The sequence below is a fragment of the Lepisma saccharinum genome, chromosome 16 (genome assembly GCF_977018435.1).
Source record: "Lepisma saccharinum chromosome 16, izLepSacc3.1, whole genome shotgun sequence".
NCBI classification, from domain to species: Eukaryota; Metazoa; Arthropoda; class Insecta; order Zygentoma; family Lepismatidae; genus Lepisma; species Lepisma saccharinum.
In genome coordinates, this window is record NC_139244.1 from 31363998 (window position 1) to 31381731 (window position 17734).

General features: G+C 37.0%; 1 protein-coding gene across 2 annotated transcripts in view; it reads right to left on the bottom strand.

Annotated features, from left to right (window-relative positions):
* Task7 (TWIK-related acid-sensitive K[+] channel 7) overlaps positions 1-17734 on the bottom strand; it is a 75123-nt gene that overhangs the window by 53540 nt on the left and 3849 nt on the right. The window contains exon 1 of one of the 2 annotated variants that reach the window (XM_083137295.1): positions 2086-2359. The exons of the other annotated variant lie outside the window; for it this stretch is intronic. Within the exon in view, the coding sequence (XP_082993421.1) occupies positions 2086-2212 (127 nt within the window). The 5' untranslated portion in view covers positions 2213-2359. Of the gene's footprint in view, positions 1-2085; positions 2360-17734 lie in introns of those variants that run through there. 2 annotated transcript variants of the gene reach the window in all.

Genomic DNA, 17734 nt, shown 5'->3' on the forward strand with positions numbered 1-17734 from the left:
ATTTTAAAGAAGAACATTTTACCTATGCACAGTGGAATGCTCAGGAATTTCAAAAGGAGAGGTTTAGGTATACATTTTTTAGTGGTCAGCCCTTATTTTGCCACCTTTCCCTGCATTTGATGTTCTTTTTTTTAGTAATACTGAGTCAAGGGGGGGGGGTTATAACCCCCGCCAACCCACCTTTGGGCACGCCACGTCACTGCCTATTCAACAACACACAACTAGAGTTGACTAACTGTATCTTTGCAGGTGACTTTGGCTACTCATCGCAAAATGAGAGAGAGAGTCAGAGAGTCGCAGTTTGAGTGGTTGACAGCTATTACAAAGCTGCTACTATTGGGAAGCCGGTTTTGCTTCAAGGTTCACCCGCAAAGTTAGAGCTCGTCAACTCTAGGTTGATAAAACACGTTACCTTTATTTGCTAGTTTTAAACACGTAACATAAAGTGAATTGGATGTCGCTTGTGAATGTTAAGGCCCACTAATATAACATTCGACTTATAAGTAAAAAGGGCACAAAACACTTGTCTACCCATAATTGTAGTAGATAATTACAAGTTGGATAGAAGATTTTCTAAGGCCCACCATTTCGTTCAAAATAACTTTTTCGTTGCATTTACTTTTTTGTGTCAGCTTGGTGGTAGAGTGTGTTAAGTGGTTGACTTTCGATCTCGCCAACAAGTCGCGGGTTCGAGTCCCGGTGTGGGCATGGGTGTTCTTTGTGAATGCACCTTCATCAACACCATCTAATCGTCACGATTAGCCAAAAGTTTGTTTGCTTCAATTGTTGTATTAAGTGCACTTTATGAATAGAGAGGCTAATCGGGACTGGACCTACAGTTTAAAGTGGAATCCGAACCACTGTGCACTGTGTATCCACCGGAATCCTTTGATTACAAGACGAGATTAGCCATAAGTGGCACAAAAGCTGTGGATAATAATAAAAATACAAAACGTGTTTGGATCTACATGTAAGTAATTTAACTTTTTACCATTCGTGTATTCCAATAAGATTTTACTGAGTAGTCGTATCCTCAGGCACGTAGCCAGGGGGAGGGCTAAGGGGGCTGAAGCCCCCCCGAATTCCTACAAATATCTAATTTAAATAGTGGTAATTAATTTTACTTCCTTCCTTAGCAGGATTAAACATTAGATAGAAGAAAGTATAGTGTATAATAGAGGAACCAGGTTATAGTTTTATATTCTACCACTTAATCCAAAGAATAAATGGATCCACAGTTTCCAAATCTTATAGTTTTCTTTGTGAGAGGTCACACAATATAAACTTTATGAGTAAAATGTGGCCCTAACTTTTAAAGGCATTTTTTAACGGGACGTGTTAAAGTTAATAACAAAATACAATAACTATGAATTTCAGTACACTAACTGCACAAAATGTAAGAAAAATAATAGACAACAGTTGTGTTGGATATTCACTCGTACAGTGGATCGAGTAGCAAAGTATCTCCATTTATATAATAATAATAATAGTAATAATAATAATACATTTGGATTAAAATTGGTTTATTTTTAAAACCTTATAATAGTTATTATTATAAAATGACAATTATAACCGTGGTAATAATTATTATTATCATTATTATTTCTACTAATGATCAGTGGCCTGTCCCTCTACAAATATTTCTGGCGACGCCTGTGCTGATAAGGAATGAGCCCCCCTCTCGAAATAAAATCGTGGCTACGGGCCTGCATCCTTGTATTTTCTGATCACTATTTTTGTAAATATATATTTTACAATTTTTTGTGTGCGTTATTTTAGGTTTATGTTTTGCATGTGTTTTGTTTGTTTCTTGTATTTTTGAAATGTTGTCAATGAGCTGTGTCTGTATGTTGTTTACAACACTTAAAACGTTCCATACTATAAACATATGAATACAAGTAAGAGACAGAGTGGCAAGGTAGCAAGAAAACACATTTTTCTTCGTGTTTGAGAATAGGTAAGCTCGTAAGCATACATGTGATATAATTGTTGTTTGTAAACACTAACGATCACAGATGCTTCGTGCAATCTCAAGATATAGGCCTACATGAAACGTGCATGCAAGAATGGCGTTGTATCTCTTACCGTTTAGGAACTCCAGCCTCTTGCTCTCTGTGCCCGACTCCAGAGCATCAAACACAGCCGCACCGATGAGGAGATAGGTGAAGGTGCACACAACGAGAGACAGGGTCCGAACGTTTTGCCGCTTCATAATCCTTCACGCTCGCTCACTTCATGTTGCCTTCGAGTTTCTTTTCACCGTCCGCGAGTGGCACGCATCGAGGTCAGTGACTTGCTGGAAAATATCCACAGGTCAGCTGGGCTGTTGGTGTTTTGTGACCTGGTTATCTCTTACCCCCCACCCACCGAAGCCCAACTAGTTTGGACACTGCTCTGGAACCCTGTATCGATCGTCCTGCTTCCCTCGCGCACTTCCGACATCTAGCGTGAGTTTCGGCAACTACTTCCAGTCATACGCAGTTCTCGATGATTTATTAAATTCACATCAACTTTTCTGTGTGAAAAGCTAGTAGGAAAAACAATTCCGCACAGGCCCGTACCCAGGATTCTTTTGGGAGGGCGGGGGTAAATCTTAAATGTGGAACATAGGAAAGGTCCGAAGTACTGTTGGAGTATTAGATGTTACCATCAACGCTATGGCAGTATTGCAGCTAGACGTACAATTATAGAGTTGAAATACTACGGTTCAAAGTAACGGAAAAAATTGAACTTGCCCATAAAATGTGGATCTAAGTACATTTCTTAGCTTCAAGAATAGAAATTATAGATAATAAGAATCAAATTTGAAGAATTCATAATGTTCACACGTATTGGATTAGGAATAGAAACTCACAGAGCAGACTAAAATTGTTTAATTTACGACACGGTACGCAAATACGTATGGTTCAAGAATATGTTTTCATCAGGGTTGTTAAAAGTCCCGGAAGCCATAAATTGTAATGGGTTATATTGGGTTCCGCAACAGGAGCGGAACCTCTTATCTCGCACAATTTAAATTCGGTCCAATTTGCGTATTGTTTCATTGAGAAAGGTTCCTGTACCGTATTTAAATTAATCCGGAAAAAAGGTTCCTGCACCGTATTTAAAAATCATACGGAAAAAGGTTCCTGGACCGTATGTAAATGGTCCGGAAAGAAAGGTTCCTGGACCGTATTTAAATTATCCAGAAAAAGTTCGTTGACCTTATTATGGAAAAAAAAAATTCCTGGACCGAACTGATATACTTTACAGATAAAGAGGTTCCTTACGGTCCAGGACCATTTATGCTTGCTGATTCTCTCTCTCCTGGACCGGAATTGAATTGAGGACTAAAAGTGGTAAACGTTGTAAGTGCCAAAAGCGAAAGTGTTGGGAAATCGCATCGTTCCGCACATCAGCCCGTAAGAACGTGCACACTAGTGACCTCTTTACACACCCCTTGAACTACTTAGAGGGCTCCCAGCCACTTTTCAAGTTTACCACATTATAATGCATGGCACATTTCACAGTTTAACGTGGAAAGCGGTGTTTGAATTATTCTGGCACTTACAGCGTTTACCAATTTTAGTCTTCAATTCATTTTAAATTCCTGGACTTTTAACGACCCTGGTTTTAGTAGAAATAAATAGAACATGAAAAATGCAGTGCAAATTATTTGCAGTAAAAATTCACATGTAGTATGTCTCAGTGAATTATCCAAAATTGTTTCCGAAAATATTTTATGTAGTTTATTTTATTTACTATTTTATTTGGGAAGTGGTACAGCCCCCTTAGACCTCCTCTTGAGTACGCTCTTGGCTGTGGTTGATCACGTGTGTTGCCGAGCGATGGCAAGGTTGTTAGCATTCCAAACAATCACATTCATTAGGACCATGTCATGACATATGGTTCCTATGTGATTGATTGTTTTCTTGCTGTTTGCTGAAATAATACCTAGACTAAAATTATACGTTCTAATGAATAGAGGAAATTACCAAATGTATTACCATTTTAGAGTGGAATAATCAATATTGCTCAAATACTACAATTGTTTCTTTTGGCTTGCACTGTTTCGCTAGAATAAATCCTTAAAATTGTTTACTTTTTCATAAAAGTATATGTGTCAATCCATACCAAGTGGTCCAGCACTGGTTGCTGGATCATTTTTGAAAATTTTCATGTTTTTGTTGTTGTAAACCCTATGCACGGTTAGTTCAAAATAGGCATTATTTTTCCAAAACTTGACTTCATTTTAAAATGGCGGCAATTTTTATTTTATGACTTGCAACAATTTTGGCCTTTGCAGACAGTTTCGATAATTATGATAACTCAGATAAGAAAAATGGTAGAAAGCTACGGTAAAAAAACATTGCTTTCAGTAAATTTCAAGCTTCAATTTATGTTCTCTACCATTTTTTACCATCTCTATTGCAAATGGCTGAAATTTTGCGCCAAAACTGATATTAAATTTCGAACAATCAAAGTTTAGAATTTTTTTAGTAGGGAAGTAATGTAACATCATAGCTATAACTTTTTTTTAAAGGAAATATGTATATATAAAGTTTTAGCATAAAATATTTGGGACCTGTTAGTTATAACTCATTGAAATTGCTAGTTTTACATTTTTGTTCAAAATTTCGGCCCCAATATCTCTGGTGGGGGACCTGATAAAAATTTGATATTTATAGCTTAAAGAGTGCTTGAGAGGTACATGTAAAAAAATCATTATTGATATTCCATGGATAATAAAGTTACAACAGGGGAAGTTAGTCACAAACAGGCAATTTTACGTTATTGGTTAAATATAAATATTTGCTTTAAATGAATTACCATGCAATTAAAATTATTGTAGTTATCAATTACATCATACGTGAGTACAGCGGCGGCGATTATGATGGGGGGCGTTTAGGGGTAGTTGTCCCCGTCAATTTTTGCCCCGAACTATGACCTCTTAATGATAAGCCTTGTCTATCAAGAGAAAGTAAACTACCCTTGGGCCTTCCCCCTTCAGTTTTTGCACCAAATCGCCACCACTGCTCCGCAGGTCAGGTTTGGTGCTATTAGCAGGCATCTTCAAATTGGTATCCCTCGCTAGCCGCTCGTAACATTCTAACCTATTCACGTAGGCATATAATAGGATAAATGAGTATGTAAATAGGTTTGGCAAATTATATATTGTTTATTTAAGCTATTATATGCCTACGTGGATAGGTTAGGCAGGTCAAGTTTGGTGCTGTTAGCATGTATTTCCCAAGGTGCTATTCCTGTCCCTAGCCGCTCGTCACTCTCCTTATTGTAGTTCTAAATTTTCACACCAGGTCGTGAGGCAATCGAAATTTAATTTGAGGTGATACATCTAGATGGCAGAGTGATCGATTATTTTAAACAAGCATTTACGAACTCTCGGTTGTTCTGCGCAAATATAAGGTCAACTGAACCGTCTACTTTTACATTGAAATCACAGTGATGGTTAAGATTGGGGGTAACTTAAATTAGTTAACTAAAATGTTTACGAGACAAACGGCCATAAAACTAGCAGTATCGTACGCAGAATTTTATCAGGGGGGGGTTATTTCTAAAACTTTCTCAAAATTTACATTACCATTGATTTTTATACTTTAATTAAATAATAATTCTCATAATTAATTAATAATACTTATAATTAATTAATTAGCTAAATTACTACTAATAATCCTACTAATACCACTACTATTATTAAGTAGTAGAGTATTTATGAAAGCAATAGGACGAAATTACTTTCTAGTCATTCGATTTTTATGAAATTCTGGGAGCATTTCTTTGTATCTTTGTTACGAAATAATTGTGTGGTCAACGAGGTGAGACATTTTAAGTGTGAAAAAAATCCATAAAAACAAGAAAATATATTAAAATAAATTGAAATAATCGAAGTATGGAACTCATCCAAGGAGCTGCGATGGTCTGGTCAGTAGAGCATCTGACAACCACGCGGGAGATCCGGGTTCGATTCCAGCGGCGTATACTCTGGGTCATCTAGGTAATCGCAGATGACCCGGCTGTATTTTTTTTTTTTTTGTTTGCCGCTGAATGTTCGGGAACCTTTCTCTAGCCGGGAATCTCACCCTGACGTCATTCCTCCCGCTTCCCTTACAACCCTTGGGGAGGAGGGAGGAGAGAGGAAAGAGGGGGAGGAAACACTGCTTCTCAGGCGCGGTGATTCCGTGCCCAGGGTAACCTCCTTCTTGTGAGAGTCCACCGGTCGCGCCCTCAACCTTCAGAACCTTTCCCGTTCCCTCCGCAGAACTAGGGAAAACATACCCGGTAGAGTGCGAAGAACAGGAAAATTGAATAACATGGGCAAACCAATTGTACGCTAACTTTCACTTTACATGTCCTTCTCTCTTGCTGATTTCTGTTACTTGAACATAAATTTATCAAAAGGAAAAAGCTTAAATATTGAAGATGAAGCAAACTAAATTAAAATTCAAAGCTTAAGCAATTAAAGCACCTATATGCTGACTCTCCCCATTCTTGTATTTACAAAAATAGTGATTGTTTCTCCTCTCTAATCTTCATCTTCAAAAGCAGCGAGAATACTTCTTTCACGGAACTGAATATTTTTTAAAGGGAAAGATATCAAAAACATATTATATATATTAGTTAATTTAAGTTGCTATATTCCGCCTCTTTAGATTAATAGTGATGAAGATGAACGAATTAAACATAAAACGCAAAACATCAGGTAGCCAGGTGGGGGACTCGGGGGGCTGAAACCCCCTTCCCCGAAATCCTACAAACATCTAATTTAAAAAGTGTATAGTGGTAATTAATTTTTCTTCATTAGCAGGATTAAATACCTTACACAATACGTTGTAATAATCTGAGATTCATCTTCAGGACTTCTAACCCCACTAAATCCATAATCCAATAGCGCAACAGCCCAATATAGGGCCAAGGCTTACCTACCGACTGCTGGCCTCCATCCCACGCGAGCCACCAAGGGGGCGTGGAGATCTGCAGCCAGACTAGGGGGACGGGTGGTCAGCCCGACCGACCCCCAGCCGTTGTAGGACTTCGCGACCGGATTACGGATTACTCTCACTCACTCGGAGCTCCCCAATTTCCTCACGATGGTGGGTTACGTAGGCCGAAATAAAATTCTGGCTCTGGCCTGCAATGATTCGAACTTTTAAAACCTGTCATTTCGAGCTCGGAAAGGGATTTTTTTTTTATCATTCATAGGGAATTTCATTCTGAGCCAGGAACACAACAACATAAGTTTGGCGCGTGAAACTGAATGCGTGTAGTCGTTGACTTCGTGCTGTGCTTCGTGTTTATTATTTATGTAGGTGTTAGTGTTTGTCGTGATAGTGCTGTGTTAAAGGGTAATGGATGTGATACAAGATTTGCTGGTGAAACCTTTCGGAACAAGATCTTTTCAGGAGAAGTTGCAAATTGTTAATACAGGTAGGGCAGTGTCATCGCATGAACTTATTTCTACACACAAAGACAAAAATCGGGAATATGTGAGGCATTTTCGCAAGCAAATTATGACAAAACACCATGGTTGACAGGAAGTTAATAAGCTTTGCTTTTTTGTTGGCCGTGTTTACTTTTCGGGGCTGAAAAGAATGTATGGACGCGTGGCGGATACTGTAATCTTTGCAACGCTTGTGCCAAACATGAAAAATCCAAAAGTCACATAATTTCCTTTGTTAAGCTGCAATCTTTCGCACAGACACGTATTGACGTGCAACTGGACAAACAGCGTGCTTTGGATGTGGTACAGCACAAGTAATCGGGTCCTGGAGTAAGTTGAATTTTGCACTTAAATTAATATTGCTGTTTTTATTTCACTAGTGCACGTCTTTCATTTTATATTTCACAGGTTGTTTTTTTATAGATTTATAATACTGTCTTGTTTTATTATTTGAAATTATACACGTATAGTAAACCGCAATAACGAGAATTAATTGATTGTGGTCGTAGCAATAAGACAAACATTAACTAACTAACTAACTCTCTAGCCTTCTTAAACCCGAAGGTTCATGGCTGCAGCAACATAGGCCTTCCATCTTTCCCTATCTTGAGCAAGAACTATATACTCTTTTCCATCCCTACCGATTTCCCTTAGGTCCATCTCAACGTTGTCCTTCCATCTTCGTCTTGGCCTTCCTACAGGTCTCTTACCATCAGGTTTCCCAACAAGAATTCTGTAAACTCCTCTTTCCTCTCCCATTCGTGCCACGTGGCCTGCCCACCTAAGTCTTCTTGATTTAATTATTCTAATAATATCTGGACATGAATACAAATTATGTAGTTCTAAATTATGTAACCTTCTCCACTCACCTGTCTCCTCATCCCTTTTAGGTCCAAAGATTTTCCTAAGGATCTTATTTTCAAATACTCTCAATTTATGTTCCTCTTTCAATGTAAGGGACCAAGTTTCACTTCCATATAATACTACAGGCAAAATTACTGTTTTGTATATTTTAACTTTTAGTTTCTTACATATTAAACGAGAAGACAAAAGTTTATGAAGAGAGAAGTAACATGCATTTCCTGAATTAAGCCTACTTTTTATTTCCTCTTTAATATAATTTTCATTTGTTAATATTACTCCTAAGTATTTGAATTTGGAAACTGGTTCAAACGAGTTGTTATCAATAATTAGATTTTGATTATTAACTAACACTTGGTTTCGGCCTGTAAGCATATATTTAGTTTTCTCTTTGTTAACTTCCAAACCTATCTCTGTAGCAGTTTTGAAAAATATTTTAGCATTATTCTTAATTGTATTCACATCATCCCCCAGTAAATCTACATCATCTGCATATGCTAACAGCTGAGTCACACCATTTAATTTTAGTCCTTCTTTAGTTTCATTTACCTTCCTAACAGCATATTCTAAGGCAAAATTAAAGAGCAATGGAGATAATGCATCTCCTTGTTTTAACCCATCATGAATTGTAAATTTGTCAGACATATTACTACCCACACGAATTTTACTTTCTGTTTCACTGGTGCATATTTTTATCATACTAACAAGCTTCTTAGGTATTCCAAACTCTACTAATATATTATATAATTTATCTCTTTTGACCGAATCATATGCTTTTTTGAAATCAATGAATAGCTGATGGACATTTTGATTATATTCCCACTTTTTTTCAAGTGTCTGTCTGATGTGAAAAATTTGATCTGTAGTTGATCTGTTACGTTTAAATCCACATTGATAATCACCTATAATTTCATTAGCATATGGGGTTAGTCTTGTTAAAAGAATGTTAGATAATATTTTATATGTTGTTGAGAGTAGAGAAATTCCACGGTAATTATTGCAGTTCATTTTATCACCTTTTTTAAACACAGGAACAATTATGCATTCTTTCCACTGTTGAGGGATTTCTTCTTTATTCCATATTAAACAAATTAATTTATGAATTTGACATATTAATGAATTTCCACCATATTTAATTAACTCAGCTGGTATTAAATCAATGCCAGGTGCTTTGTTATTCTTTAGCCTTTTAATAGCATCTTTAACTTCAGTCAAGTTAGGTTCTGGAACTAAAGGTTCTGCTGTGTGTACTTCATTCACTTCTGATTTATCTCCTACATGGACATTTAATAGGTCATTAAAGTAGTTCTTCCATCTGTTTAGAATATCGCTTGGGTTAGCTAGAAAATCACCGTCTTTATCTTTTATCAAGTTTACTTTAGGTTGACACCCCTTTCTAAACTCATTTACACCTTTATATAAATCTCTGATATTTTTATTTTTGCTGTTTGTTTCAATTTCGTTAATTTTGCTTTTCAAGTAATCTCTTTTTTTACTTCTAAACGTGCGGTTAACTTCTCGCTTTATTCTATTATAATTGTTTAGATTTGTATCATCAGAGTTATTTAACCACCTAAGTCTAGCCTGATTTCTTATTTCTATTAGATTATGACATTCATTATCAAACCATGGCTTACTTTTTCTCGGTTTATGGTATCCTATACTTTCTTTAGCTGCTGATTCTATTGCATTACGTATGTGCTCCCAATTCTTATTTACGTCTGTTTCATTTATATTTTCATCATCATTTAAATCCTGCAAAATATCAAATCTATTTGACAGTTTAATTTGGTAATCTTTCTTAATTCTTTCATCAGTAAACTTTCCTGTATCAAATTTTAGAAGTTTTAGATTTTGTTGCTTATGATTTATCACTGAGAGTCTTTCTCTTAATTTAGCAATTACTAAATAATGGTCACTGGCACAGTCAGCACCTCTATGTGTACGAACGTCAATTATACTAGTATGCCTTCTCTTATCAATGAGAATATGATCTATCTGATTATGAGTTTTACCATCTGGAGAAGACCAGGTATATTTATGGATATCTTTATGTTTAAAAGTGGTACTTTTCACAATTAAATTCTTTGAGGTTGCAAAAGTAATCAATCTTATACCATTATCATTACTTAATTCATGAAGACTTTCTTTACCAATCGTGGGTTTAAATGTCTCTTCTTTGCCAATCTGTGCATTACAGTCACCTAACAGAATTTTCATATCATACTGAGAAAATTTATCAAAGATCTGTTCTAACTCTGCATAAAAATCATCTTTAGTATTATCATCTTTATCTTCCGTTGGTGCATGTATGTTTATTAAAATAATTTTACACCACCTACCCTGTAAAACTGCATATGATATCCTATCATTAATAAATTCTACTGTTTTAAGAGCCAAGATAATTCTATTATTTATGAAAAAACCTGTTCCAAAATTATGATTTTCAGTACCACCATAGAAAAAAGTATAATTTTTAGTTTTACAATTCCCTTCTCCTGGCCACCTAACTTCCTGGACAGCTACTACATCTAATTTATACCTAACTATCTCATTAACTGTACACTGAAATGCCCCAGGCCGGTAAAGGCTCAGAACATTCCAGGTGCCTAATTTAATATCCTTATTCCTAATGTAGATCTTATCCTTAGTCCAGGGACCTCCCAAAGTAGTTCCCACCCGGAGATCCGAACGGGGGACTATTTTACCTCGGGAATATTTTACCTTGGGAACATCCATGGCCTTATATTGCTGATTCTTGACATGGCTTTTTACAGTGCAGAGTTGTCAGCTCTACGCCTAACCCCCAATATGAATGGAGGAACTACTACACAAGACAAACAAACACATTAGACAGCACAACTACTACACAAGACACACACAAACACATCACAACTATAACACAATATAAACACAAACACACCACAACTACTACACAAGACAAACACAAACAAATTAGACAACCCAACTACTACGCAAGACAAAACAAACATACTAGACAACACAACTACTACACAAACATACTAGACAGCACAGCTACAACACAAGACACATACATACACACCACCGATACTACACAAGACAAACAGAAACACATACTTCTAGCAGCTGGATTTTTAAAAACAAAATTATGTTCTGGCTATAATGGAAAGTGTAGCCACGGTTTTCAAAACCAAACACAAATTTATATTCTTGATATTAACAGCATATCATGTGAGGTTTTATGTTTGTCATATTTGTTGAAATTTTCTCATCTTTTTAGTACCATATTTTTACTTTATTTTTCATGTGATCATATCATATTTCACTCCTCAAGTTTTGGACTGGCTAGCAGAAAACCGGTAGATAATTGAAGTATGTGTAAATAATACAGTTGTGGTTTCTAAGTGGCTGGAAAATGATGTGGATACATTGTAGGGCTTTTTTTTAAATGCACAGTAAAAAATAACAGAAATCAAAGTTTTTGTAAACAATGTGGTATTGGGTTACAATTGATGATGCATTTAAATAGAATTCATAAGCACGAGAAGCATATATTTTTCTCTAGGGGTTATATGGTTGTAGGGTTACAAGAAAACTTGACTGACTTCTGTATGCAAATTTTGTTGCAACATTTTCAGGGAAGGCATAAAATCAAGTTTTCATTCAGTTGTTTACATAACTGTCCAGTTACTTAACCGTGTTTGGAAAAACAAGAAAGATTGAGTAGGTAATGGTGTCTTGTGTGAGTTAATGTCTATATGTGCCAGTCCATAAGAGAGACTGACTGACTGATTGATTTATTAATTAAATTATTTATTAATTAAAATATTTACCTAAACCAAATATATTTTACTCTGCGACGTCTTCAGACATACAATCATACCTGGTTATTTATTTATTTATTGAGAAAATGTCAGATACAGCACAAATGGCCATTTTGAGCTAGTTTGGAGCTGGCGACTAAAATTTTGTTGTTTCAAATATGTATCAAACACGCCCGAACATCTCAATCCAACGTTTGTACAGAATGAAACATAACATATAAAATCAAATAAAAACCACTAAAAACAACTGTGTTAGATTATTTTGCATGTGCTGGTCTAGGAGATATAGTGGCATGCATAACTGATATGTACAATGTTTTCCAGCATTTATGAGATGATGTGTTGGTTGAACGGGGTAGTTGGTGGATAAATCATACTCTGAAACCATTGCTGAAGTGTGTGCTGTGTCTGTTAGTTTGGGAGGTTGGAACAAAATTAATTTTCAAGACAAACATTCCGACACAATATTCCTAAATCCAATATGGATCCTGGCATAAATTGCACGGAAACTTTTGGAGTTTGAGGATCAAGGGTCGGAGATTACCCACTCGTTAGAACCAGCATACGCCACTGTTCGATTCCTAGAATACGTTGGAATTTTTCCGGCTTCTTCCCCACATAAATGTTCCCGATAATTCACATCTGGATTGTCTCGCTGTTCTTACCAACAAAACATTTTGCAATATTAAGCATATTGTCGTTTGAATAATTGTCTAGTCAACAAGGTGAGACATTTTAAAGAGAAATATTCAAACGTGCTGCGGTAAACAATGGGAAGGCGGACTGATGACTTTATTCTTCTCCGCCTAGGAATTGTCTATACATTAGCCGCTTACAAGGAACCAAGAACTTTCTTTAGTTAATTCTCATTGTTCACACACAAAAAAAATACATGTTCATTGAACACTGGCGTACGTAGAGGGGTGGCTGATGGGGTTAGAACCCGTACCGAAATTTTGAGAAAATAAAAAATTTCAAATAAAAATCCGTTAAGAACTTTAAAAAATCAAAATGTGTAAATGCGAAACCTAATTTAAAGTGAGTCCCGATTACCATTTTTTATCTTTGAATACAATTTTCATAGATTGAAAAGCTCAAAAAATACGAAATATTTTATTATGCGTCCTGCCCTCCAAAACGAAATCATGTGCTTTCCATATTTACTATTCCAGCCCGAAAAATAAAATCCTGTGTACGCTAGTGTATTGAAGATTGTTGCAACTGAGATACAAAACAACTTTTCTCTCTTTTAAATCATAGTTGCCCTCATATTTTACTTTCAAGAATTCGTGTTATTTTTCAAGCCATTCACTCTGAAAGACAAGTGTGTTTGGAATGCTGCGCTTTTCTCCGTGCTGCATGGAAATAATAATTCAAATTATTATTATTATTATTATTAGTAGTAGTAGTAATAATAGTAATAGTATTGAACCAGATTTTTTCTGTAATAAGTTGGCCATTTAATTTTTTTCCCCACAGCATTTTTCATAATATTTCACAAACTCAAAGGGGGGTTTAAGCCTCGTAACCCCCCTTGCGTACGCCACTGAAACTAGGAATAAATCGTCAGTTTTGAAATAAATACGATCCTCGCAACTCTGAGCCTCTACCTGACGATTGTCCAGGGGCGATTCCTCCATGTAGGAAGTGAGGAACTACATACAGTTCATTTATACTTATTTCCAGTGGCGCACCCGCAGGTTGGGTAGAGGGGCATTGCCCCCCCCCCCCAACCTCGGATGGAAATCAATTCTAGGGGGGCAAACATTTAAGTACAAAAAGCAAGACTAACAGAATCTAAGAGTAGCAGGACAAAAGGATACTCAAGATGAAATTAGTTTTCACGTATTTCTTGCATTTTTTTTACAGACGGGCAAGGGCTCCTGCAAGAGGGCACGGAGTGGCAATTGCCCTCCTCGGTTTGAAATTTTACAGAAATAAACATACATTTTGTAAAATTTTCTTGCTCGCTTCATTCGCAATGTCTCATTTCCTTACAGTCTCTTCAAGTTCAGAGCCGTAGCTAGTGGTAAAACAGAGAATGCCATGGTGCCCCGTGAAGTTATTTGCGCCCTATTAAATCAATATTGTTTTCAGTTTCCAAATATTTGGATCTAAAATTTTTTTATCGCTTCGCTCGCAATGTGATTATTTTCTGTAATACAATTTCCGAAATTAATGCATGCCATATGTGCAAAAATAATTGCATTCATCAAGCATTTTCTGTCTTTCAAAAATACAGTTTGTGTGCTTGTTTTCCATTATTAGCTAATGTGAAATTGAATGTGTTGAAAAAAATATTTCAAATGGTTTCTTCCAAAATAAATTGTTTAGCACAGTCTCCTACCCCCTTTTTGCGTGATTTACAAGGATAATAACGCCTTTGTGTACTGCTATTAGTACTACTACTAGTAATAAGAAGAAGAAAGTTATTTTTAGGTCTATTATTATTATTATTGGCAAAAATTCGTGGTTGCGTCTCTGCTTATTTCCAGTTCTCTGCTCTTTAGGAGTCTAACATGAGTTATAAAATTATGAGCACAATGTAGTACTTACAATTGATAAGATAAGCTACTGTCAATAGTTAACTGTTGTTGTTCGCTCCAGCCGCAGCCCAAAGACGATGTACACAAAGGCTTTGCTGCCGCTGAGGATCCTCGTTTGTCACACTATAGCTATATGGGTGAGGAGTGGAAGGGGTAGTGCAAGGGAGGGGGGAAGGTTGCGAAGATCGGCGAGCAACCAGCAAGTTTTTCCTCATTCAGAGATGCCAACCCCAGCAAAATGGTACTAAACCTAGCACAGTTTGATCTTTGTTGCCACCTAGCACCCTGCTCCCGGCTTAATGGTAAAATATAGAATGATATGCGAACGTGAGTCTCTGGGAGAGGGAAATCGAATTCAAAGGAATATGTTTTCAGGAAATAGAAATAAAATTATGCCCAAATCTTATTTCTACTTCACCAGCGGACAAGTTTCAAACAAAAGCGAATATCTCGACCCGGTGACAAGGTTTTTACGACCATGCCACGATCCATCCTCTATCTTTTCTTTGTTGTGACCGATTCTGTTCGTGAAGAAATTTTAGGACAGGAAATCGGTAGAAAATTGGGAGTAAACAAACAATTTTCTCAAAACTTTTCATGTTCTATGCTGAACCCATTTCGTTTGTTTAGCCATTGGAAACAATTTTGTGGGAAAATTAACAATATTACATAACTGTAGTGAGAGTAACGCAAGTTCAAAACTCGAAAAGTAGATGCATAATTGAACTTAAAACTACAGTTATCCGGAAAAAATAAATAATGAATAATATCGTCAACCCACACGACGACAAGGGTGGGGGGGGGGGGGCAAAATAAGAAATTCTTGCAAAATCTGAAATATCGTCAATGTTATTTTCGTAGTACCTTATAGTTTCGCATTTTTAAATATTCCATACTTCAAGGGGGGAAGGGCCTCTTCACCTCTCTTGTGCATGAGCCTGTAGCTAACATTTTAAATGCAAAGGATAGCACAAGCGAAACGTGTGACTGTAATTGAACGCATTTTTCAAATCTTCCTCTGTTTACTATAACTTCTCCCTACATCCCAAGAGAGTCATGAGTCGCCACTGCGATTGGCACCTTTGTCATCGTATTAACTGACTGTACTCCCCCAGACGTCTAAAAATAAATCTTTAATGCGCATACAGGACAGCCTGTGTACCCTCCCCTCTAAGATAATGCTTTAGCATTGATTCCACTTCTTCCAAACAGCTGGCAACTTGAAATAGCAGTCATCATGAAGAACGATCCTTGCGTGAAAAAAGAAGGAAAAAAACAACCTGCATTTCCCTAACTAGGACACATAAATTCCATTAAACCGTGGCTTGCATCCCCTGCCTGAGAATGTGACGTCATGGGCCATTCTCCTGGCCTTCTCTCCCCCAACCGTAAACGCAGACGAGGGACAGTGGTCGCATTTTGGCAAACGTCCAAATACTCGAAATGTTTCCTGTACTTTCAACGAATGCATGTTCTGGGTTTTTGAAATGTCGGTTCTGTTTAGCCAAGTTTCTGCGTGATTGATTGCCAGCGAAGAGCGCAGAAGTGGTGCTCGGGTTGGGTTTGTACTAGGGATGGCCAAATCTGGAAACAATTTCATCCAGGGGTGCCCATCCCCCCAAATTCATGTCATGCGTCCCCTCCAAAATCATGTCATGCGTACCCCCCCAAAATCATGTCATTCGTACCCTCAAACCATATCATAATCTCCACAAAGTATTTAATTACGACAGAGTGTCTACCGAAAGTAACTTTTTTCCTAGCTTTACTGAACCCTATACTTGATCTGCTCCTCCGACCTAAACAGGGGCCCATCACTCAAGACCGCCCCTAAAATCGTTGATCATAATCGAGAATATCGCTTGTCTTGTAATGCAGTTATAGTATAAAACTTCACATTCACCTCATTAAAGCGCCAAACACGCATCCTATCAACATAAAATTGCGAGCGAATCGAGCAAGAAAATTTCTTTGCAGGCTTTCAAGAATATTAATTTAATAGGATGTCAATACATTCTTATACCGCGTTTGTTACAACCTGTCCCGGTTCCCGCGCTAGCTGATCGCTGGCTTTTCTCGGTGCTGGGGAAAGTCAAAGCCAGGCAGCCAATTAAAATACGCAACGTGGCAACAGCGTCTACGTAAGCGCCTCTCTTCTGGCTTCCATTCGCTCCTCGCTGTCCAGCAGACGATTTTTCCTCGTTTCTCATTGGCAGCGAAACTACCGAGCGATCTCTAGCGCGGGAAACGGGACAGGTTCTAACAAACGCGGTATAGTCTTTTCCATCTTCTCCTTTGGCACGTTCGGGGTCGAAAACGTGTGAGTACCATATCGCTAAATACAGTCTCCAAAATTTAATGTTCGAACTCTCTCTTCACTACAGAAGTCCCTCGACAATCTAACACTTTATAAAGAACTTCCTATCTCTCCCTTTAAATTTAATACTCAATCAATTTTAGACTTACTGCTGATATTGAAGAGTGGACATTGCCTCCTCAAAAAAAAAAAAAAAAAAAAAAAAAAAAAAAAAAAAAAAAAAAAAAAAAAATTCTCCACACCAGAATTTCCGCAACAGTCTAAGACAATAGAAATACACAAGATTTGGATATCCCCTCAATTTAATGCTCATCCGCTCTCTAACTAAAATATCCGCCATAATCTAAGAGCTAAATTGGATACTGTCCCCCCAAAATTTAATTCAGAATCCCCTCCCAGAACCAACATGTCAATTAAGGTCTAATATGTAAAAGCTGGAAATCTCTTCCCCCCACCTTCGATAACAGGCCTACTCTTAAACACTTCCATTTTTCATCTAATGGATTAAATATGGTGCATTTAAGGTGTAAAATCCTTACATATATTTTGGAAAAAGATATAAATGTTGAATTTTATATTATTTGAAGGGAAAAGAATCCTCCCCCAAATCTCGATGGCGCAACCTGCGCCATAATCCACCCTGTGGGCACCCCTGATTTCATCCACATATCGGATAATTTTCTATCTGGATTTCAAATACCTGGATATCGCATAGTCTGATATCAGAATTCTCCGGATATCCGAATTATCAAGATATTCGGATGTT